This window comes from Stegodyphus dumicola, chromosome 3 (genome assembly GCF_044657685.1).
Source record: "Stegodyphus dumicola isolate Sdum_Otavi_A_Nest chromosome 3, ASM4465768v1".
Taxonomy (NCBI): Eukaryota; Metazoa; Arthropoda; class Arachnida; order Araneae; family Eresidae; genus Stegodyphus; species Stegodyphus dumicola.
The window spans coordinates 273,962,402-273,987,230 of NC_140770.1; the positions used below are offsets into that span (position 1 = coordinate 273,962,402).

At 30.7% G+C, this 24,829-nt stretch overlaps 2 protein-coding genes across 12 annotated transcripts in view; one reads left to right on the forward strand and one right to left on the reverse strand.

The window, feature by feature from the left end:
• LOC118204007 (uncharacterized) overlaps positions 1-22,036 on the reverse strand; it is a 95,013-nt gene extending 72,977 nt beyond the window's left edge. For all 6 annotated transcript variants that reach the window (XR_004760702.2, XR_004760703.2, XM_085814166.1 and 3 more), the window contains exons 1-4: positions 21,939-22,036; positions 9,519-9,722; positions 9,154-9,426; positions 3,061-3,293 (exon numbers count right to left, since the gene is read on the reverse strand). Coding sequence is in view for 4 of the 6 variants with exons in the window: in XM_085814166.1 (XP_085670292.1) it covers positions 3,061-3,293; positions 9,154-9,426; positions 9,519-9,720 (708 nt within the window). In the remaining 2 variants the exon portion in view is untranslated. The remainder of the gene's footprint in view (positions 1-3,060; positions 3,294-9,153; positions 9,427-9,518; positions 9,723-21,938) is intronic.
• A 302-nt stretch (positions 22,037-22,338) lies between these two features.
• Positions 22,339-24,829, forward strand: part of LOC118197778 (uncharacterized) — a 91,142-nt gene continuing 88,651 nt past the window's right edge. For all 6 annotated transcript variants that reach the window (XM_085814175.1, XM_085814178.1, XM_085814179.1 and 3 more), the window contains exons 1-2: positions 22,339-22,477; positions 23,075-23,444. In XM_085814175.1, the coding sequence (XP_085670301.1) occupies positions 23,096-23,444 (349 nt within the window). In that variant the 5' untranslated portion in view covers positions 22,339-22,477; positions 23,075-23,095. The remainder of the gene's footprint in view (positions 22,478-23,074; positions 23,445-24,829) is intronic.

Here is a 24,829-nt window from a genome sequence, read left to right on the forward strand (position 1 = left end):
AAAATTGAGAAATTTGTAACAAATTTTAGTTACATCTTTTAATTAAAATTAGGAAAATAATTATCTGGGTAAGCAGCAAAGGTCATAGTTAAAGGGAAAAAAATAAAAATATAAATAAAATTAACATAATTGTTCGGATAATTTAAATTTACCATCTATGGACCTGTAATAATCAATGTATTTTACTTAATGAAATGCAAAGGAAATAGTTCACTTATCTGTAAAATTTAATGTGCTTCTTCTTGAAAGGAACAAGAATTTTCTCAACATCAACGCAGTGATTTATTTACATAGAAAGAATTTTATCTCCTTTTACTCTCAGCTAAAGAAAAAGGGACATTATCTGAATTCCATCAACTCAAAAAGAAAACGTTTTTTTCTTAACAGTTGCTATCAAATTTTTAACAACATTGTTTCCAAAATATTAAACTAAAATAAAAATGTTAAACAGGATATCAAATAATATTACTGTACGAGAGCAGTTACGCAACAGTCATTATATTGGATATTCAACTATCTGAACTAATTTACTTGTATAACATGTGAAATAAAGTGCTAAAAAAATAATAAAATCTGAATAGAATTTTTTAAAATAGGAATGACGCAGAAGGCAGATATAAATTACAATCCTTTTTATATATACTTTGCTTTATGATAACTGAAGTGATAAAACAGTATAAGGAACTTTTAGACTTTTTAAAAAAAAACAATAATATTAATTTTCTAAACCTAGGAAGACTTACCCATATCTGATAAGCAAAAGTTTGACAATTTTTCAGACAATGTAAAATGCATTCCAAACTGATTATATGCAATCTCAATGACAAAAATATTCTTTCCATTCAGTCTTTTTTAGCCCATTTTTACACAATAAGAAAAAAATTGTTTGAGTATTTTTGCAAAAAACTACATGTAGAATGGAATATCTATTCTGTAACTGAAAAACTTCACGAAAAATGTTTGTTCTAAAACTTGGCTACATAAGCCACTACAGTCAAAAGTCGTTAATCCGGACTCTCTGGACTTCGGTGATTCCGTATTATCGATTTTTCCGGATTATAGATCATCAGTTAAATCTGGTAAGATGGCATGCAGAAATTATAAAATTAAAAATATGAAACCTTAATTTATGAAATAAAGAACAATTATGATCTAAAGGGTATCAAAATTTATAAAAAAAAGCTTAATATTTATTTGTTTACTTTATTAAACATTTCTTTCAATGTAAGTTGTTTAAGTTGCTTTGTTTTTTATGTGATAATACTTTTTCTTTAATCCTATAAACAGACATAATTTCTTGTTCAGTTACAAAGTTCCGCTGTTCAAGTCCTATAATTGCTGTGTTGAGAATACTGACTAATTTGTCAATCGAAATTCTTTCGTATCGAAGGAAGTGACCGCTGTGTCACTTTCTTCGCTATCGGAAGCGAATTATAATGAAGAGGAATTTGATTTAAATCATATCAAAGACAGAGTACATCGAGATGAAATACTACATTTAGTAAGGAATTATAAGCCAAATAAAATAAAAACATGTGCCCTGAAGATAAGGATAGTGCTGACAGATCAACTTCCAGTTCATTGTGCGTCCCAATGTCCCCCCCCCCCACACACACGCAGAGCAGCGTGAAATTGATAAACAGATTTTGGAATGGTTAGATAAACAAATCCATTACCCTTTATTCATTTATTGCAGCAATTCCACATTGCAAGCATTTGTTTAATGGACTTCGAAACATACTTTCGCTTTGTAGATCCTTTACATATTAGTAAATATATATCGGAAATTCTATTTGACATAATCGAAAGTTCAAGCTTACTTTTATAAAATTGCTCTAACAGTCTGCAAAAAATAATAAGCCGAATCCAATTCGAAGATTAAGGAACAACGCGATCTGCAACATTAACTGAATTAGATAATTTTAGCTTAGCTTAAACCGTCCGTTATACATTAAACGCGCATTCGTAAACATATTTTGCACATGCGCACACGCATATTCGCAGCCATAAAGGTCTTACGCGCATGCGTCAAAACGACGCATGCACATAAAGTTTGTAGCTTTAAGGTCCAGATTATAGATCATTCCGGATTATGGGTGTCCGAATTAATGACTTTTGACTGTATAATGTGCAGACACCCACTCTGATATGGCAAGAATATGCCTGCTAAAATTTCAGCATGCAACTGTATTTTGAAATGAAGTGAAAGAACTCCTTTTTTTTAAGGCTGATCACTAGATATCAGAAGTATTATATAATCGTGTTACAAGAAAAAGATTATCAGATGAATCAAATGAACCTCTTTCAGAGACTTCCAGAGGTTAACTTCATTTCAAGAAAGTGACTGATGCTTGGTATATAACTGGACTATAAAAACAGTAATTTATTATCAGCTGTTGCCATCTAATCAGATCATCAATTAAAAGAGATACTCATTGAAGATGGCAGTTCTAAAAGCAGAAATGAGACAAAGAAACCAGAAATAACCAATTCATCAGAAGTTATATTTCATCACATCCATGCCCAGCTTAGTTTCAATGAAAGCTTAGTTGAGACACTAACTGAGTACAGCTGGAACATTTTGGTTCCCTGATCATATTCAACTAACATTGGCCCATCAGATTTAAATTTATTAGGTCATTTCAAAATTTTCTGAATGGCCTGGAGTTCATTTCTTTTGCAGAATGTCAAACAACATTTTGATAACTGCTCTATGAATAAATCAAAAGCTTTCTTTGACAAGAAAATTTTCAATTCTCAGAGAGACACTAGAAAAGTTGAATAAAATAGTGCAATGTAATTTGATAAAATTTTCTATCCTTCCCATATTGCTTCTTAAATATTTACAGTAAAAAACTTCCAATATTTTTGGGATGACATAATATTTATTTATATAAAAATATACTATTTAACAGTTGAGGCAAAATTTAAAAAAAAAAAAAAAAAAAAAAAAAAAAAAAAAAAAAAAAACTATTGTATATCAAATGAACAAAAAATCACTGGCTGAAAAATATTAATGCAAATTTTTCAAATGATAACAAGATATTTAAAATGACTTACACAGGCATTAAATGATGCTTCATCTGATAGATAGCGATCCAGAACTTCCAAGTCATTTATGGATGAAGTTGGCAAGTCTACTGGAAGATTTTTTGGAGCACATTTTATTACTGCATCTTTATTTGTTGCTAATAAGGCATTTAAAATCTCTGTGTGCTCTGAGATTTCAGACTGAATCTTCTGAAGTATGTTTGTCAGTGTCTTATGACATGGGCAGCAAAGTGATTCATGACCTATAATATAAAATAATACTTGAACATTTTTCTAGTATTTAAAAAAAAGTTAGTAATATTTTGATGCTTTACTCAACAGACCTTTAAAGATGGTAAACTTAACTCTCTAGGCAACTACTGATACATATTTGTTGCTGAACTGCACATACTCATTCGAGAATGAATGTTATTTAAAGCAAATTAACAGAAAGGGGGGGGAGAAGGAAAAAATAGAAAAAGAAAATTCTCAGAGATTCATATTAAATTAGATCCTTCATGATCAATTTCACTGTAGGACAATATTCATCAAAACATTTTGTACAGGATGACATAAGCACCTACTAAGAAACAGTACTGTGGTACAAGCAATACATTATTTGATTCTTACTGATGTAAATTCATGTGCATACACTGGTATAAAGATAAGAACCTGTACAAACATATCTTGATAATGTTCATGACTAATGGACACTTTAAATCAAAAGTGCTGTTCTTATTTTTCATAACAATGTTTTTGTTTTCAAAATAAGTTTTATCAATAAAAAGGTTTTTAAATATGTCATTCTATTTCAGTCCTTTGCTTATCAAAATTAACTAGTCTAACAGATATATTCTTTGCATACAGAACTCTTACTATGTTGTTTCTCACACATACACACACACACACACACGCAAAAAAAAAAAAAAAAAAAAAAAAAAAAAAAAAAAAAAAAAAAGTCTGAAGCCTTTCAGATTTTACATTATGCCCCAAAGGGGTGGTTTTTTTAATGTTTTGTGTGCCACCTTTATTTATTAAACATAATGTTCTTCACATTTAAACCATAAAATTCAATTCAACAGAAATATGACAAAGTAATTTTAAAATGAGAATATCTTTAGAAAACAAATTTCAAATTCCAAATTTGGGATTCCAGATGCCCATATTCAATGAACGATTACGTTATTCATAATTTGAGGACTCTAAGTACCTTTGTTCTATCACAATGTGAGAAACATATATACATTTACACGGATTCTTCATTATTTAATTTCTTTAAAATATAACATAGGACTTTAATATTTGGTGGCAACAATTTCAAAAGTGAAACGACACTTACAGTGAACAAAATGCCAAAGCGAAATTAATAGCCCTTCTGAGCTAATGCCCTTTAGGCTAAGAAAAATCTCTATAAAAGATATTATTAATTTAAAAAAATCTGAAAGCTTTCAGAATTTATATTGCACTCAAAGAGGCATTTTTTTAAAGTTCTGCATGTTACCTTTATTTATTAAATATCATGTTCTTCGCACTTAAACCATAAAATTCAATTCAACAGCAATATCACAAAATAATTTAACAAGAGCATATCTTTAGAATTTGTGATATACAATCTTGCGCACTGGAAATAAAAATGTTCCACCTTCCCCTGTACAGTGTTGCCATTGCTCACTTTGAACTTGTTGAGTTTGTTAATAAAAAATTTGTTAAAAGTTTTACAAAATATGAAATAGATAATAAATCGAATTCCAAATTTGGGTATCCAGATGCCCATATTCGAGTGGAGGACTACATTATTCAAAATTTAATGTCTATAGGTACCGTTGTTTTTTCACAATGCCAGAAACATACATACATTCATGAAGATTTTTCAATATTTAATCTCTTTAAATATAATGCAGGGCTCACTATTTGGTGGCAACAATTTTAAAAGCAAAACGCCATTTTATAGCAGACAACGCAAAGTGCCAAAATGAAATTAATAGCTCTTCTGGCCAAATTACCTGTCTGGGCTATAAATTGTCCTTTTATTCTTTAATTTCTTTCGATTGTATGGAAAACTTTTCTATGGGATAATAGAAAAATTAAGAAGTATTGATAAATCCATCAAAGAAACCCTTCCCTCCAATACGCATATAGACCCTTCCCTCCAATACGCATATAGAAACTAAATATTCCTAATTACTGATAATTTTTAGTATGTTTGAGAATTACAAGAAATGGAATTCTTTTAATTTTTCCATGCCTACATTTTTAAATAGTAATCTCAGAATGAAACTGTTTATTGTAAATACAGTCAAAAGTCGTTAATTCGGACACCCATAATCCGGACCTCAAAGCTACAGACTTTTTGCGCATAACACTTTTACGGCACGAATATGAGTGTGCGCATGCCCAAAATACGTTTACGCATGCGCGTTTAATGTATAACGGACAGCAGTGGCATAGCTAGGGTGAGGCAAGGGGGGACATCTGTCCCCGGGCGCAGCGTTCAACGCAGCGTTCAAGGGGCGCCGAATTCATGCTACGAAATTTTTTAATGAAACGTTTTATATTCTTGGCACACAGAAAGGGTCGCAAATTCTTCAATTGTCCCCGGGCGCATGAAACTCTAGCTATGCCCCTGACGGACAGTATAAGCTAAGCTAAAATTATCTAATTCAGTTAATGTTGCAGATCGCGTTGTTCCTTAATCTTCGAATTGGATCCGGCTTATTATTTTTTGAAGACTGTTAGAGCAATTTTATAAAAGTAAGCTTGAACTTTCGATTATGTCAAATAGAATTTCCGATATATATTCACTAATATGTAAAGGATCTACAAAGCGAAAGTATATTTTGAAGTCCATTAAACAAATGCTTAAGAGGAATTGCTGCAATAAATGGATAAAGGATAATGGATTTGTTTATCTAACCATTCCGAAATCTGTTTATCAATTTCACGCTGCTCTGCATGCGGGGGGGGGGGGACGTCGGGGCGCACAATGAACTGGAAGTTGATCTGTCAGCACTATCCTTATCTTCAGGGCAGATGTTTTTATTTTATTTGGCTTATAATTCCTTATTAAATGTAGTATTTCATCTCGATGTACTCTGTCTTTGATATGATTTAAATCAAATTCCTCTTCATTATAATTCGCTTCCGATAGCGAAGAAAGTGACACAGTGGTCACTTCCTTCGATACGAAAGAATTTCGATTGACAAATTAGTCGGTATTCTCAACACAGCAATTATAGGACTTGAACAGCGGAACTTTGTAACTGAACAAGAAATTATGTCTGTTTATAGGATTAAAGAGAAAGTATTATCACATAAAAAACAAAGCAACTTAAACAACTTACATTGAAAGAAATGTTTAATAAAGTAAACAAATAAATATTAAGCTTTTTTTTTAAATTTTGATACCCTTTAGATCATAATTATTCTTTATTTCATAAATTACGGTTTCATATTTTTAATTTTATAATTTCTGCATGCCATCTTACCAGTTTAAACTGATGATCTATAATCCGGAAAAATCGATAATACGGAATCGCCGAAGTCCCGACGAGTCCGGATTAACGACTTTTGACTGTATTACATTATTCTTATTATGAGAATAGTAGTAAATAAGAAATTATGGCAAAAGGTTTTCAGACATGTGCATAAATCAGAATTTTATAAATGTGACCTCATAAAGGAAAAAAAAAATATATCTCTATGAAAATATTTTCCATAACCTTAAATTTATTTAAACCATCCATTACTGAAATGAAACATCTTTAATATAATAAATAAATTATGCATGCAATATTTTCCCCTAAAATATAATCAGTAACAAGCTTTTAAATTTTAATTTATAATAAAATGAATTTATTTTTAAGGAAAGCACATTTAATCTTATACTAAGGTTAAATTAACTATGAATATGCATCTAATATTTACAAATAAAATTAAATACTGTCATTTTAAATTAATGAAAAATAATTTACTAAATTTTTTTTTAAACCATTAACCACTTGCACGACGACTAAACTTCACAGTTACGGTGCCATGCGCTACAATATAACAAGCGATATAATACTCATTTACACCAAGTGCAATCCAGAGCTGTAACTCGAGAAATAAACAATCTTGTTGTTAGGCGACATGTGCACCACATTATTTTCATTTTTGCACACGGTTTGAGACAAAAGCATCTCGAAATGCGTGGCACGTCGAGATGCTATGTTTTTAGCACAAGTGGTTAAATAACTTCATGTGCTTTAATGCATATGCCGTAATGAAAAAAAATCACCCTTTAAGTGACTCTTTTACAATGTACATGAAATAAGTGATTTCTTACCTATTATTACAAGATAATATACTGCCTTTGATTTACTACCTATTACTTGTTGTATATTGGGTTAATGCAAATGAAATACTTTATACCAATAAACATTCTATTATTCATAAAGCCCAAGAAAAAAAAAAAAAAAAAAACTACCCAACCTGATGAATCAAAGCTGTCGTCGAAATAGAAAGAGGGCTGCACTAATTGTCCAAATCATAATTTTTTCGAAAAATTGATTAGGAATGATAAGTCAATACAAGTGGTACTGGAATCACAATGTAAAGAGTAGAAAATGAAAGAATTTCAAGAACCTTCTGCACAAATAAATGAACCTTGAAAAAATCAATTCCTAAATCTAAACAATGATAGCTTTTTTCTCTCGGCATTTAGAGAATGGTGCATGGAATCCATCCCAGTAAGGCAGTCTGTAAATACAGCTACAAATAGCTTCAATTGCAAGATTTTGTATAGATGTGAGCAGCAGTAGTGTTTGGAAGGGAGAGAATGCACTTTACATCATAAGATGGCATTGTATACAGCATTGCTTGTTCATGAACTCTTAGCCTGTAACTCAATCATTGTCTGTGAACATCCTCCCATCTAAATATCTGACTTTCTCAAGAAATTTTTCTCTTTCCAAAACGAAAATGAAATTGCATGAGCAACATTTTAGAAACATAAAAAACATTCGGACCTAAATGAGCAAAGCAGATGAAGAACTTAAATACATTTGCAGACTGCTTCAAACAAATCAAACCACATTGGTTAATGCATATTAAGAGAAGAGATAACTATTTTGAAAGTAAACGTGCTGAGATATCTGAATAAAATCAATTAGAGTTTTGTGCATTTTGCCAACATACTTCCTGGACAGGCCATGTGTTATTAGTACTACTACTTCCTTTATAAATTAATTAATTTCACACCTATGCAGAAATATTACATAACGTACTGGATGGCAATACTTACAATCATTTGTGAAATACTATATATTTGCTTTATATTTATTATTTTAGTTTAAAAAAAAATTTAGTTTTTCCTTATCTGCAAACCATACAACCACTTTTTATACCATTAAACAAAGTAACAGTGGAAAATAATTTTATCTAATAAAATGTACAGAAAATTGTCACTTAACTGTAACAGCAATTCAAAAAGTTAAACAATCTTATCTGGATATTATTAAAAATTAATTGATATAAATATATGGACAGATAATAAACATCAAACATTCATGTACTAAAAAATACAGTATATCCAGATTAGACCTCCCAAGTTAAAAAGAATACTAAAAAATTATAAGCAGAAACATACAATGTTTAGGTACTTCAAAAAAATTTTGCCCAAATTTTTTTTAAAATATTCATACATATCGGAGCAGTTGTTAACAATTCTGTCCGAATGATTTATCAGCTTTGGAGGACAAATCGCCTTGATTCTACGACAATATCTTATATGCACTGAATTTTTCATGTATGGTTATACAAAGGATAAAGTTGATCCAACTACTGCATGTCAGAAAAATTGCATTTCTAGTGCTGTATCTTCAATCAGTATGATAACAAAATAGGACATGGTACATAGACTAAAGTTTTGAACTGATGTAATGAATGTTGATAAGGGAGTACACATGAACTGCACACATTTTTTAGAGAAGCTTACAGCTGTTACATTTCATTTGGATAATTTGAATGTCGTGGTTCATAAACGATATTAGTTACAATTTGAGACTTGGGAGGTCTAACATAGATATCTTATATATTCTGCCTTATAACTAATCTTCTTGCATTGGTTACTTTCCTGTATATTACCATCAGATCTCAGATCCTGTGAAGATTTAAAATCAGATACGTCATTTTGTTCTGAAGATGAAGATACTATAGTGATTCTTTGGATCAGTGGTGTATGAATAGTGGTAGAACTTTGGTTCATCAGATTTCCTAATTCTATATCTGAAGTTTCTAATTCTTTATGTTGCCTTTTCTTTCCAGGTCTATAATGCAGCTTTCTCATTGCATCTGTTTCTTTAAAATGTGAAAGCATTTCAGCATCATACAGTTTTGTACGTGCTTCTGCATACGTATCTGAAGGGAGGAAAAACAAAAAATTTGGTATTTCTTCAATAAAATATAAATAAAAATATTAAAGACCTTTTTAAATACTTCAAAAATTTTACCAAAAAACTGTATACAACAAACACGATATGGTTTCCAGTCATCAGCAGGAACAGCTAAATTTTTCACCAATGACATTACTCCAAAAGTAGTTTTTGCTGGTGGCCAGAAACAAAAAGACTGGTCTTCATTTAGCCATGATGTAGGCACTATCTCTGCTTCATTTTCTTCTTGAAAATCAAGGAATTTCACAATGCAGAACATAACTACAAAAAATATATATGCAGTTATGCTATATATATAATAGAGGTCTAGAAAATACTAATTAAAATACTGACTAAAAATTTTTTTTTTCTTGTAATAATTCTTGGTTTTAATTGAATTTCTGTTCCTTGGTGATGATATATGAAAACATTTTTTCTAATAATAATTCTTTGGATCATTGGTGTATGAATAGTGGTAGAACTTTGGTTCATCAGATTTAAATATGATATAAATCAGATATAAATAAAAATATTAAAGACCATCAAGTTCATCAGATATAAATAAAGTTCATAAAGTTCATCAGATATAAATAAAAATATTAAAGACCTTTTTAAATACCTCAAAAATTTTACCAAAAAACTGTATACAACAAACACGATATGGTTTCCAATCATCAGCAGGAACAGCTAAATTTTTCACCAATGACAATTGCAATACTTTAACTTTCCATTTTAATTTTTTTTTTTAAATCTTTCCCTTTCCTTCTTATCAGTTTTTTCCATTTGAAATTTATCATGTACATTCCCCAAAGTGGTAGATGAGCTGAGAAAAAACTGTGAACCAATGTTTACAGTCTGGCCTGAATATCAGATACTCAGATAATTTTTATTTATTTGTAGTGTGACTGGGTGATTCATGCTGCTGGCATGAATCACCGAGATGGAAAAGAATATGTACTCTTCCTAAGGACTGAATTAGGAAGAGTACTATTCTTTTTCCCGTAGCTACACTCCTAATAGCTTTTAAAAAAAAATTTTTTTTTATTATTGTCAAGTAATGTACGGTTTTTATTTACCAAGTTTATAAAACTTAACAGGGTATATATATATACATAAATGCACAGGTTATTAATCTTAAATTTATGTAATATTTGAATTTTCGATACTTTTCCCTTTTGTTGGCTCAGGCGATAAAGTTGCCAATAATGGTACAACTGATGCCAAATGGAATATCCTCGCTGGTAACCTTTTATGCCTCATTTTCAAAACAAGTCGCAGCCATTTCTTATCACATTGATTGTTTCTTTCATTAATGGCACACAATTACATAGAATTTTTACCAGATAGTTCAACTTTATGCCCTAAGGCTATTCACAGTAATTAAGTCAATTAGGATGCAATCACACTGCTCACCGAAGGCGGAAATATAGAATAGGCAAAGTCAAGGGTTAAATTCATTAATTCTAATGAGAATGCACTAGCGAGGTTTTAATGATTTCTGAGTAAGCTATTTGTATGAAATGAAATAATTCTTGCATTTAAACTTGTATTCCAAATTAAAATTTAATTTGAAATTAATGTAGATAATTACCGAGAGAATTAGATTTTTGTAGTGTAGTTTACATGAGATGAGATCACTTGGGGTCACGCGATATAAACCCGCGAATCGGGATGTTGAACCATGAAATCATACTAAATTCTTAAATTAATGTCTTTTTAAAAATTTATTGGCTTTATACAAAATTTTAAATGATATTAAAATGTTTAATGTTAGTTTGTTTGGGAACTTTTTATCATATTATATTATTTTACTATGCAAGTCTGTTTTATAAATCTTTAATATAGCAAATATAAATGGTTTCATAAGAAATAACTAACTATTTTGATAAAAATTTAGTCAAACAAAGTTTTTAGATTTTGTACTGAACATGATATTTGATAAAAGAATTGAATTATAAAAAGAGGTCTAGAAAACTTACATAATGAGATTCATGATTTTCAAGAACTCTGAACTTTTACGATTATTTTTTTAACAAATCTGGGACAGTTTTATGGTATTTTGAGAGAAAAAGAACACTAACCTTTAAGTTGGATTATCATTTACATATTGTATAGTGTCATATTTTTCATATCACTTGTAATTTATGATTTTGTTTCATTCTTATGTGAATGAGTTACAGAGCAAAATTAACAGCATAGTAAAAGCTACAATCTATGTCCTCGAAAATCTTTTTTCTCTTTCACACTTTTGTAATCTTTTAAAATTGCATCTATCATTGCAAACATTTTAATGCTTTTTCTCTTGAAAGGCTTTTCCATTGCTAAGTATTTTTTAGTCTCTTTAAAAGGAGGGGAGGAGAAGTATTAAGATAAAAAATATGTAAATAAAAATTCTAACTTCAATTTGTAATAGTCCCTTAATTCTCTATTTTAATTTGGTTATTTTCCCTTTCCATTCTAAAAACAGTAATTGCTTATAATAAATTGCTCTGAGATGCATCATTTTAAAATTAATCCATGTTCTTGCCTGCGGCCTTACTAATTAATATGTTGTTGCTAACCTCTCTTTCATCAATCATATAAGCATAATAATGTAAAAAGCTACAAATATAATGAAGAATGGATATAGATTATGAACATAATGATGTGTAGCTCATATTGAAAATGTACTTCTCTAGAAATGTTGTAAAGATTATGTTAATTTTATTAACAGTTAAATTTTGAGTTAAATTCCCTTTCCTATTGCTTCTTAATTTTAACTTCTGGCCAGAACGTAGTTTTAGAATCACGTCTGAATGCTAATGAAAAAGAGCGAATTTAACCGTGAAGTTCTACTGTTCTAGTGAGAGAGATACCAGATATTTTGGTTTGCATGTGTTCACCGTTTTAGGCTACTCTCTCGTAAGCTATTATTACGCTCGGCCGTATTTTAGGCCCTTGACAGCTTCACAGTCAATTAGTGTTAAGGGGCCAACTCTGTTAGAATTTTGATAGCTTCGACTATATCTCTTTAGTTAAGATTAGTTTAGTTTAATTCTTAGTTTCCTAAGTTCAAGCCCGAGTGTCGGCTTTATTGTACAACTTTAAGACAAAGTTCTGTTAAATCTTATTTGAATAATAAAGGGTCTTTTAACTAGGGCTGTGGAGTTGGAGTCATGGAGTCTGGCAGATTTTGGGGTAAAAGGAGTTGGAGCTGGAGTCACTAAAAACAGGCCTACTCCGACTCCAGTTTTTGTTGCACAGTTTGAAAAGAAATTAAAATGAATTGAAAAAATTAATGACAAGCTGAGTTATTATTTTTATTTACGAACTGTATACATTAATAAATAGTTATTTTCTATTTTATTGACATATGAATAAATAAATATAAGGATGGATGTGATATTTGCCATTAATGATTAAACTGATTCATTTAGTTACAAATCTCACTGGTAAATTTAGGTAAGCAGGAATAGTAGCAAGAACTTTGATGGTATTTGTAGGAAATAAAATTGATGGTATTCGTAGGAAGTGAGCAGGAAAAGGAGCAATTATGATCAAGCAATGCTATGGGAAAGTGCATATTTGATGATATAGAGGTTGTTAGAATTCAGAACTTTTTTAGAAGACGTAGATAACCCTAATGTTTCACTAACAGAAAGCCTGTGGAATGATCTTGTAGAATTGGAAACTCTTCTTTCTACACCGTATATAGCTACAAAATGCTGCAATCTGAAGAATTGACAGGAGGCGAGAATAGAAGAATGGGATGTTTGTTCTTTCTGAAATGGAGAGTTTATTGCAAAAGGAATCATTTTTTCAATAAAGAAAATAGGAACTAGTTTGCTAGACAGTGAGATCTTGCTGGTTTCAATATATGTAGATCCAAAACACTGAATTTTCTTGGATGACGAACAAATTAAAAAGGAAAAGAAAGTCAGCTATGAACTTTCATTAAGAATAAAATTATTCTCAGAACAACTGGAGAATTTGAATCAGGACAGTCAAACTGCAAACATTGCAATTGCGTCTCTATCATCCTCTTCTGGTGATGAATTAGATTTTAAGAAATATTTGTGGATAATATTGAAAAGGCAAAGGCAAAGCGAATGAAAATAAAGAACCAAGAGGCTTTAGATATAAAAATGAAAAAGTACAAACAAGATTTCTACATGGCCTTGGAAGAAATAGAGAAATATGATTATGCTTGCAAGACACCTCTTTTAGAACTTATAAAAATCTATCCTGAAAAGTTAAAAGAAGTAGCCCTAACAGTAACAGCTTTTCCTCCTACTCAAGTTAGTATGGAAAGACTCTTCTCTGCTCTGAAGTTTATCAAAATGGATCTATGGCCCTCCAACAAAGAAGATCTTGCCGAAGCTATAAAGCTATACTGTTTGTTAGAAACAACTAATGCCAGTTTTTCTATTTCATAATAAATGCTAATTAATATAAATAATTTGCTATGCCATCAATTTTTTTTTCTGTAGCATCTATTACTTCTTATATATTTAAAAAAAAAAAATAGCTTTAACCCATGCATAACTTCATTATTGGTATTTTCCTTTTAGACCTTTAATTTTTAATTGCTAATTTCTCAAGGTACCACTTTATTAGTATTTTTTTTTTTGGACATTCTTCACTATGTATTTACTTTTGGTTTTGACTTTTATCCTTGCCTGCATGAATGACGAAACACGAATTAAATGATTGAAGAGTTAGGTCAACTTCCCCTTGATAAGTCTGTCTCCTGCCTGTTCAACAATCATTCACTTATGCATTTTTAAAAAAAATTTTTAGATTAATTTTAATTTGCTAAATCAGTGAATTTATTTTCATATTTTGGTTTTGCACTTGATTTACTTATGCTATCTGAATTTAAACGATATTGTAGATTAGTTCGAAAATTAAACCTTTTTATGTTTGTGCATTTTTTTAATTATTATTTTTTATTATTTTAATTTCATCATTTTAAAAATTATTTTCACTTTAAATTTGCTTTTTTACATATACATGTTTGTTAAAATATATATATATATATAATGTTGTATGATCTTAAATTCACTTAGTGCGAAATTGAGTTATTCTACTACTTGCGCAATAGCTGCAAAGTATGTTAATAATAATTTATTTACTAAAGAAATATTGATTATATTATCTCCTAAGATTAATTTTAGTAGAATTATCTAAAAAGAGTGAATCCATAGTTAGCAAGTTTAATTCCGAAAATTGTTTTAAAGTGACTTGAATGTAAACTGTTAAAAATGTTTAATGGGGACTTGAACTAAATCATGAATAACATAATTTCAATTGTAAAAAGAAATTAAATTAAAAGCAAGTAATCACTGCCATTGATTGGAAATTAGTTGACTTTTCAAGGGGTACAAACCAACTCTCGTTCAATCAACAATAATTAGGAAATAAATACGAAGGTGTTTCGTCCTTTACTCAAGCAATAAGGCGATGCCAAACTGGCAATTTAAGTTAGGCCAAATATTTCTGTGAATTGAAGGGATCAAGAACCAATGCAGAGCACTAAAGAACTCATGCATTTTTGCTAATTCAATTTTGAGTGAAAAGCAATTTATGCAGTAAAATTAATAAATTACTTGAGTAATTGTGCCCTAACAGCCTTATGTTTATGCATTTTAATTCAAAACTATTTGTAAAATATTAAACATTGGAAATTGGCATTATGAAATAGAACTCAAAGTAATTGAAATAAACATTAGAAAATTACGAAATATAATGCAATCTTTGCAAAAACAAATCAAAAAATAAAAATTGAAATTAAAAATATATATAATAAGAAAAGGGAATGTACATGAAGATATAAAAGGCCAGAAAAAGCATTAATTAACTTATGTCTTTCTAGTGGGAAGTGGGCAAAGTGTTCTCTTCGCGTCTTACTCAGAAGGGTTGTGTTTCCGAAATTCTTTATCGGCAGCGGGGACTTTGAATTATTTCAGTCGTCGAAACTTGTGTGAAGTAATTTATGGGAGAGGTAGTGTGTGAAGTAATTTATGGGAGAGGTAGTGACTATACTTGAGGGACGTATGTTGTGGAGTTTTTATTTGAGTGAAACCGTCTGTTAAAATTTTTTAATTGTCGTGTTGTAACGAGGAAGAAATTAAGAAAAGGAAATCGGCCATGATTGCAAGTATTCAAATCTTCTCTTTAAAATTACTATATACAGCCAAAAGTCGTTAATTCGGACACCCATAATCCGGACCTCAAAGATAAAAACTTTCTGCGCATGCGCCGCGTTGACACATGCGCATAGGCATTTACGCTGCGCGTAAGACCTTTACGACTGCGCATATGCGTGTGCACAAGCGCAGAATATGTTTTCGCATGCGCGTTTTATGTATAACGGACGGTATAAGCTAAAATTATCTAATTATCTATTTCAGTTAATGTTGATGATTGCATTGTGCCTTAATCTTCGAATTGGATCCGGCTTATTATTTTTTGCAGACTGTAAGAGCAATTTTATAAAAGTAAACTTGAACTTCCGATTATGTCAAATAGAATTTCCGATGCTGGAGCTCCCAAAGGATCTACAAAACAAAAGTATGTTTCGAATGTCCATAAAAAAAAAAAAAAATGGAATTGCTGCAAAAAATGGATAAAGACATGAAGAAGGTGACAGAGAGGTTAGTGAAAATGAAAAAATTTCGATTGGCAAGTTAGTCGGTATTCTCGGCACAGCAATTACGGGACTTGAACAGCGGAACTTTGTAACTGAACAAGAAATTACATCTGTTTATAGAATTAAAGAGAAAGTATCATCACTTAAAACGAAGCAACTTAAACAACTTACATTGAAAGAAATGTTTAATAAAGTAAACAAATGAATATTAAGCTTTTTTTTTTTTGTAAATTTTGATACCCTTTAGATCATAATTGTTCTTTATTTCATAAATTACAGTTTCATATTTTTAATTTTATAATTTCTGCATGCCATCTTACGAGATTTAAACTGATGATTTATAATCCGGAATCACCGAAGTCCCGACGAGTCTGGATTAACGACTTTTGACTGTATATTACACAGGATATCTTCAAAACATTTAATAACTAAATACCTCTTGAATAACTAACTATCTTAAAGATGTTATATATATATCTTAAAGATTTGTTAATATAGAGGCGAAATTTTTCTGGTTATCATGATAGTTTTAACTTTGTTTCAGCTAACTGATTTTGTTTAAGTGAAAATAGGTCAATGTGTACATGGGCAGTGCACAATGTCTAGCTTGTGCAATTGTTTTTTGAAGTGAAAATAGGTCGACGTGTACATGGACACCGAGTTTGTGTAAGTTTTTGATTTCTTATTTTGGTTTTGAATAGCGGCCATCTCGAAATTGCTGCCGATCCTTCCTGGCACCAATCTTGGCATCAAACAAAAGAGTTCATCAAAAGAAACAATTCGCCAAGGGGTACCGTAGAGTAAATTTTTACCGCAATTAATATTAGTGACTTTATGAATTGGCAAGAAACATGTGTTTGGCTGTCTCTACAACTCAAAGGTACAGTCACATTTATAAATAATAAAATGGAACCTTTTATGAGAAAACAAACAAATAAAAAAAACCCTATACAATCTATATCCAAATTTTTACAGTAGGTGGATGCTGTTATGTGAGATGATGGTTAAATATATAAAATGTGTAAATCTGCATGAATGGTAAACATATACATAAATAAAAATACTTAGAAATTTGACAGAACACAGCAATTTTATTAAACGTTGAAACCAAAAATATGGATAACCAAAAAGTATGCATAAAAGTTGTAAACTATGATAATTGAATCAAACTATAATTTATATGAAAATTATATATTTAAAATTCATACCAGAACTTCAAAGTGCAGAATATATGAATTTTTAATGTCTTTAAAGTTATGATTTAAAAACACACTAAAATTCTTAAAAAAAAAAAAAAAAAAAAAAAAAAAAAAAAAACTAGCCTAAAATCTGAAAGCCACATAGTCTCTTAGATATACAAAGTGAAACATCAGTTTAAAAGATAAATTTTGGATCTTCAAAAGACATTAAGGAATACACTTAAATTGAAATGAATATTTTTTTTTTATGTTATTTTTCCATTTTGCACTTTCCCATGATCGTTCAATATTTCGTATGCTTGCGTCAGTATCTTGGATCTATAATATTTATTTATTGTTAACTCTAAAGTACTTATACATTGACTCGTTAATCATTACATTAATCAGCTCTTTATTAAGCAAGATTCTAAGAATGTCAACAGATTTAGGAAAAGAAAGCATTCACATATCCATCCACAGATACCACCAAATACGCATTATTGTAGATGTTCAACATTGATTCTCTGTCTTGTGAACTTCAATAATATATATTTACCACTAGAACATCTTGCGATGATATAACTACAGCTTTGAAATGAGCTCTAACCCATTTTCATAGGAATGTCTTGAAAAATGCTTTCGAGTTTGATTTCTTGATACACTTAATAAAATTGGCAACACAAGCATTTAGTTTTACGCAGATCTTTGTCAAAAGCAAAATAATACTAAATATTTCGTCTGATCTTTAGAATATGGTAACTGGTAGTTTGGCGACATTTTGGAGGCGATAAAGGTTACTACATGGGACTTTGGTAATAATGTGAACAGTACTCAGTTCTGATTACGCATTATTTTGTGTGAGGGAAATGAGAGATCAAGGGATATGTCATGTGATATTAATGGACGAATTACGGTTCTTTAATCGGAAAAGGGGGGAAATCGGGAAAAAATTGGGAAATTTTGTATTTGGCTTTATTCTGTGTTGTGTGAAACAGTGTTCGTTAATTTTTGGATCCCATGGCCCTAACTAAAGTGAATTCGAAATGGGTATTTAGTGGGATTGAAAGGGGTAGTAATAAGTGTTTCTTTAAGGTTGTGCGAGATAGAAGTAAAGATGTTTTATTAAGTTATTTATTTTACCTGGTACCTTGCTGTGAACTATACGTATGATTTTAAAGATCCTGAAACAGAAATAAGAAAAGTTTATTGGACACGTAATCGAGATTCTGAAGAAGATTAGGTAAGTTAGTATTTTTAATTATTTGAGGATATTATTTTTATGCATTGTTCTAAATGTAAGGTGGAAGTAAAGTAATTTGCGTAAACGTGCATGGAAATAATTTAAATATTTGACACTAAGTATTTGTAACCATTTGTAATGTTTGCGGTATGAATTAGTTAGTGACGTTTGTAATATAATAGATAATGTAGAGGTAAAAGTTTTTGGATATTTTATTTATTTTATACGGGGAAATGTTCATATTTGGAAAGGGTATATACTTTTTCGCGATCAGGTAATTTCATATATGTTCTTTTTACCGGGTTTAAAGATTAAAAAAATTGTCATGTATTTTTGTGAAATTTTTCTAATTTATGAGAAAAAAGCAGTGTACATGGATATAGTGAACAGTGTGCGAAATGCCATTTTTGTGCAATTCTGGGATGTTTTTTTAAGTAAAAATAAGTCGATGTGTACATGGTTTATGTGTATGTGTTATTTTTAAAAACGCGTAAGGAGTATGGTATTGTGCACTTTTCCCAATTTTGCAGTGAATATTTGTCATGATGAAGCAGTTTTGTTAGATAAAATTTCTAGCATAAGTGTAATTCGGCTAGTAGATTGTTGGAAGAAGTGTTCAGTAGATAAAAAGAAAAGAAACATGTCTTTACTTCGTGAAGACAAAATGGCGGCGGGAAAAAAAAATAGAGGGTTGCTGTAGGAGAGTTGGTCACCAAATTTTCGCCAAGTTACCATAATGTAAAGATCAACCAATATTTCACCCAACTCATTCCCATACCTGCCAACCTTGAAATCTGAAAAACTGGGAGATTTCTGCAAGAAATCAAGAGGTTTCCATGTTGTATGATGATGCCATTTCAAAGAAGCTCCAAACTAATAGCTTTTATTTATCAAAGTATTTTTAAATAGGATGAAAATTTAATCAATAATTAGTGTACATAATATTTATCTACAAATGTCTGTAGTACTTTATGATGATTTAGATAAAATCAAATTTAATAAGGGAAATTGCCAATAAAGTGTAATAAGAAAAAAGTACAGTTCAGAAATACAGAAATAAAATTTAACAAGAAAAAATGCCACTAGAGGTGGAGGAATAGAATTTGCACAATTTAAGTTTCCTTCATTCAATAAATTTCCTTTTTTGTTGGAAAGTACTTTCCTTAACAGAGACTAAAAATTAAAAATTGGAAGATTTGACGATCTACCAAAAGACCAGGGGATGTGAAGAAAAACCAGAAAAGTTGGAAATTATACCTTTCCTACTTAAAATGCATAAGGCCTATTTCTGTACTCACTCCTTCCAGTTAAGACATACTGGTAGGGGTAGTTTTCTTGACAGACAAAATATATGGACCTCTTCTCTCCATCTGTTGATGCTTATCTAATGAATCTGTGTAAACTTCTCATATATAATAGTTCAGATTTACTAATGCTGAATTTGACATTACACGCTGTTTCGCATACCTCTTAATGAGAATAATTTTTAACTCTAGAACCTATTCTTTCCTCTACTGACTTCTACATTAGGATGTATTTACCAGTCCATCGTAATGGTGCCCAAGAGCCTGCAACCACACAGCCAGCCAAATGGGCAAAAAGAGAATGTCATTAGAGTGACAAAGTCAAAGAATAACAATGTACAGGATGAGATCTTGAGATTGCTAGTGCTGCCCTCTATTGGTGTGAAAATGAATTTTGCTGAATTTTCACTTGAGGATGAAGTTCAATGTCAATTTTTTTTTTTAAACAATAAAACATAGATTTAATTCAAAAATATTAACAGAATAATAGCTAAAACTGAAACTTCTAGGGATCAAGAAGAATTCAGAATTCCTGATCTTAACAGTTTCTAGAGCAGTGTTCTTCTACTGTACTGTTAAGTTCACATGAAGATCTCACTTACATGATAGTATGATAAATCCTGAACAAATTAAATCTAAAATAAACTAATTCTTGAATAAAATGAAAAATATACATAAAAATTACATCATGGTGAATAGTTCTCTGCCTTTTGACTGTTCGATAATAGTCAATAATCGTGTCGTTAATTTGCGCAATTGCAATAAGTTATACATTTTGCTGAAAAAGGTTGCACACTGTAGTGAGAATATGATCTAGAAGAGTTTGGACTTTGAATTCAGTGTGTATCTGGGAATTTCTCATGGACCACGGAATGTTAACTATAATACAGAGGATTTTATTTTGGAACTTCTAATTTTTCACAAAATGCTTTCCCTGCAGTTGTCCAGGCAGGAATCCATATAAATGTGTTCTGCAAATCATCCTAAGGTACAGCATTTGCTTAATTCAGATGTAGCATGGATTTTCTTCTCATGAGATAATAAACGGATATGTAACTCTAGAAATTTCCAATTGTGTTCCATTACAAACACCCCCATCCCCCAACTGAAACTAGATTATGTTGCACTGCCACCTAATACCATAATTAAATAAAACTTCATCCGGTAATTCTTTTCAAAGTCGCTAGCAAAATGTCACTTTCATGGGGAGAAAAACAAAACATTTTCTTTCTCTCGACGCAAGAAAAATCTATATAATTTCAATGAACAACTTATGGGGAAAGTGCAGAATAACCCACTGCTTGGCGTGTTTTTAAGAATTGCACATACTCGGTATCCATATACACATCGACCTATTTTCACTTAAAAAAAATCCCAGAATTGCACAAAAATGGCATTGCGCACTCTCTTGACTTTATCCATATATACATCTATTTTCACTTAAAAAGTCAAAGAAAATTGACAACAATCCAATTCTTCTTACTTTTGTAAAAAGCGTCAAACAAATGCCAATCAAATAATTGGGCGATTCTGCACTTTAGCCCAATTTAATTTTGGAAAAGAAAATACTTTAAAATTTATATTTTGCACATCAAGCACTTGTGCTAGAAAGTGTACCCTATACAAGGATTAAAACAAAAAATCAAGTCCCACAACCAGAGCCGGATTTAGACTTGATAAGGCCCTAAGCTACTTGAGATATGGGGCCCTTTATAAGTCTGTTTCTGTTATACTGTATTTTCATTTTGGGGGAGCCCTCAAGAAAGTTGGGGGTCCTAAGCTATAGCTCGTGCAGCTTATACGTAAATCCTGCACTGGCGACACCATATAGAGATAAAATATCCCTTCTCTTTCTCCTTATTACAGCTGATATCTGAATTAGCAACCTAAACATTCTTTCCCATTGTTTGGCGTGTATCGCTCAAGTTAGCGAACAAGATTTCATGAAGCTCGCCAAATGCTGGTTATCTGAGTACCTTCCTTTATAACGAACCGTTTTCATAGTCACTTTTTACGATTTTTTTTGCGCCTGTTAACTCAAATGTATCTATGTTGTCTTTTTAATATAATTTCTTTTATAAATATTTAAAAGAAAACTTATCACGTATTGTTAAATGAAGAAGAAGAAAAACAGCAACAATATACCTTTAAACGAATCTGACACTCAGACCAACAGTTTTTGGTCAAGAATCATAGCGCCGAAATTCTGGGTTTTGCACCCCCAATAATCTTTCAACCAAGTGAATATTCCAGAGAAGTCAAGAATGCTTTTACAAAGATAATACAGATTTCTGATGCAAACATAATTATTTATTATTATTATTAATTTAGATAATATTAGTTGAAGTGATCTTGTTATTTAATTGATCTTTATCAACGTCTAAAAAGGAAGATTGAATGAATAATTCCTTTATATTTTGCAATATGGTGCCATTTTGCATTTATTCTGAAAGTACTATATTATATTGAGTAAATATAGTATCTACATGATTAATATTTATCATGAGTATAAATTTTTGCCTCATGCTTTTGTTTCTTAGCCGTTTATTATTTATAGTGCTTAGAAATTTGGCAATGGCTTTCTAATCTTCAAAACCCGCGGTCGATCTGTTTTTGTAGAATGTGCGTTAAGTGATAGTAGTGCGTAGTTTCGTTACAAAACTAGCTTTAGTTTATGTTCTGTGGTATGATTTTCTATAGTCATAAATTATCATTCTCAATAGGGTTGATTGATTTTTGTTTTGTCTTAATCTAATATCGGTTTCTGCTTTTTATACAATCTTTACTAATTTGTATCTCTGCTCTTCTAACTCAGTTTCTACTGTTGTGAGAATTCGCCCAAAGACAAGGTCTCCGAAGGCTAAAATTGCATTAATGACTGGCCCATAATCTTCAGTCTATCCAATATATATATATATATAAAATTAAACATAAAGCATCCAAAATTAAATTGGAATCAAGACAAGGCCATTCCCTATTAATATTAATAATTGAAATCGTGGAAAAGGTCTCAATGTAAATAAACATAATAAAAATTCATATAGGAGTTCATCGGTAGAATAAACTCTAAAAGCAAAAAGAAAATTAGTAATAGAAATAAAAACTACAAATTAATCTCCTTTTCAGCTGTCGTGCAGGATAGGTTAAATTTTTTTGCTTTTAGCATATTATTTTGTTTTACTATATATATGTGTGTATGTGTGTGAAAATTAGTTAACTTTTGATGGATTGAAATCAGTTACAATTCTTTATGTACTATTTTTATTACAATTATTTTACAGGTCCACTTCAAATTGAGTACAATGTTTTTCCGGGACAAAGCTAGACCTTTTAAAGAATTGAACGAGGATGCTTCTGAATTTATAGCTTTATTCGAAGAAGATATTAACAAGTGCTCCGAAATTTTAGATCATATGCTTTCAGATCTATTTCTTGAATCACGACGTGACCATGCATCAGATAAAGAATTTTTAGTGACATTTTCGAAAAAGAAGTATGAAATATTTAAGAATACTTCATCTCTTTTAAATGAGTTAGAAGAAAAATGGCTCAAACAAATTTCTCAGCTGAAGAAAAAATTTGTAGAAAATACTGAAATATATTTAGCTGGATTCAAAGCTTCAATAGAAGACTCATCTGATAGTATCGAACGTAAGTATTTTTGAGTTTTTCCAGTATAAAGAAGCCATAAATAATGTTTAAAACACGGAATTTATGTGCAATAAAACACATTAATTAAATTATTTTTTTAATAAAATGACAATAAAGTATTGGTTACCATAAATAACTTATCCAGTAATGGGTTTACCATAAGTCGTATCGCTCGCCAAAATCCTTGCAACCGTCTATTAAAGTAGCACTAGTTTTTGTTTCTTTATATTCTTTTATTATTGCTGAAAGGCATGTTTCGCATATTGGCAATTTTTTCCAAAACCTTGGATGGTGCCTAAAGCGTGCCATATCCACAAGTATGAGAATTGTATTATTCCAGAGCAAAAGATGCATGATTTCCCTATCAGCTCCCCACTGAAAGGAAAAGCGGGCTGAAGTGGCATCTGTTAACAAATTTCTTTCTTTTTCACTTAACTAAGTTTTACTGACCTTTACAGTTTTACTTACAAATGCATAATATTTTTGGATGACCAAGCTAATGCTAGGAATATGCCATTTCTTTTTAAATGTAATGCTTTATATTTCAGAATTATATAAGTAGAGAACTAAGTTAAAGTTATCTATAAGTGACAAATTTGGTGACTTTATTCAAAAAGATTGCTGTTGATAGCAGTTGGTAGTTGTGGACTGCATATTAATTCATAAAAGTCAAGTTGAGAAACTTATCAACATTTATTTTCTTTCGAGCACCAAGTCAAAGGAGTGCGCAATGCCATTTTTGTGCAATTTGGGGTTTTTTTTAAAGTGAAAATAAGTCAATGTGTGCATGGATACTGAGTTTGTGCAATTGTTTGTCTTGTTATTTTGGCTTTGTGTAGCAGCGATTTTTGCGCCAAAAATCGCCGCTTTGTAAGCCAAAATGTCGAGTCAAAGAATTGCACAATATCGGTATCCATGTACCGCCAAAAATTGCCAAGGGGTACCCTAAACTATACTTTTACCAATCTGAGTACTGATTGTAAGAAATTCTTCCATAGTAACCTTAGTACATCCCATATCATCTGGTTTTCTAATCAATTTCTGTAAACGCTTTAACTCTGTATGAGCCCCCTTAAAAATTGTGGCATTATCTGTAATGATGGAAGAGATTTCCCTCTTCTCGCACAAAATCGCTTAAGAGCTGCTATAAAGGCTTCAGACGTAGAGTGTGAAGCCTTTATAGCAACTACTCCAAATGGATTGCCTTTATGGACAAACATATAAATACAGCATTATAGATTTTAGGAAAAATGCCCTTACGTTGACTCTTGAATTGTACGTGAAATGGTCCACAAAAGTCAACGCCACAATTAAGAAAGAGTGAAGTCCGAGTTACACGCTCTGTGGGAATATTACTCATGACCTGACTCGCTGCAATTGGTTTG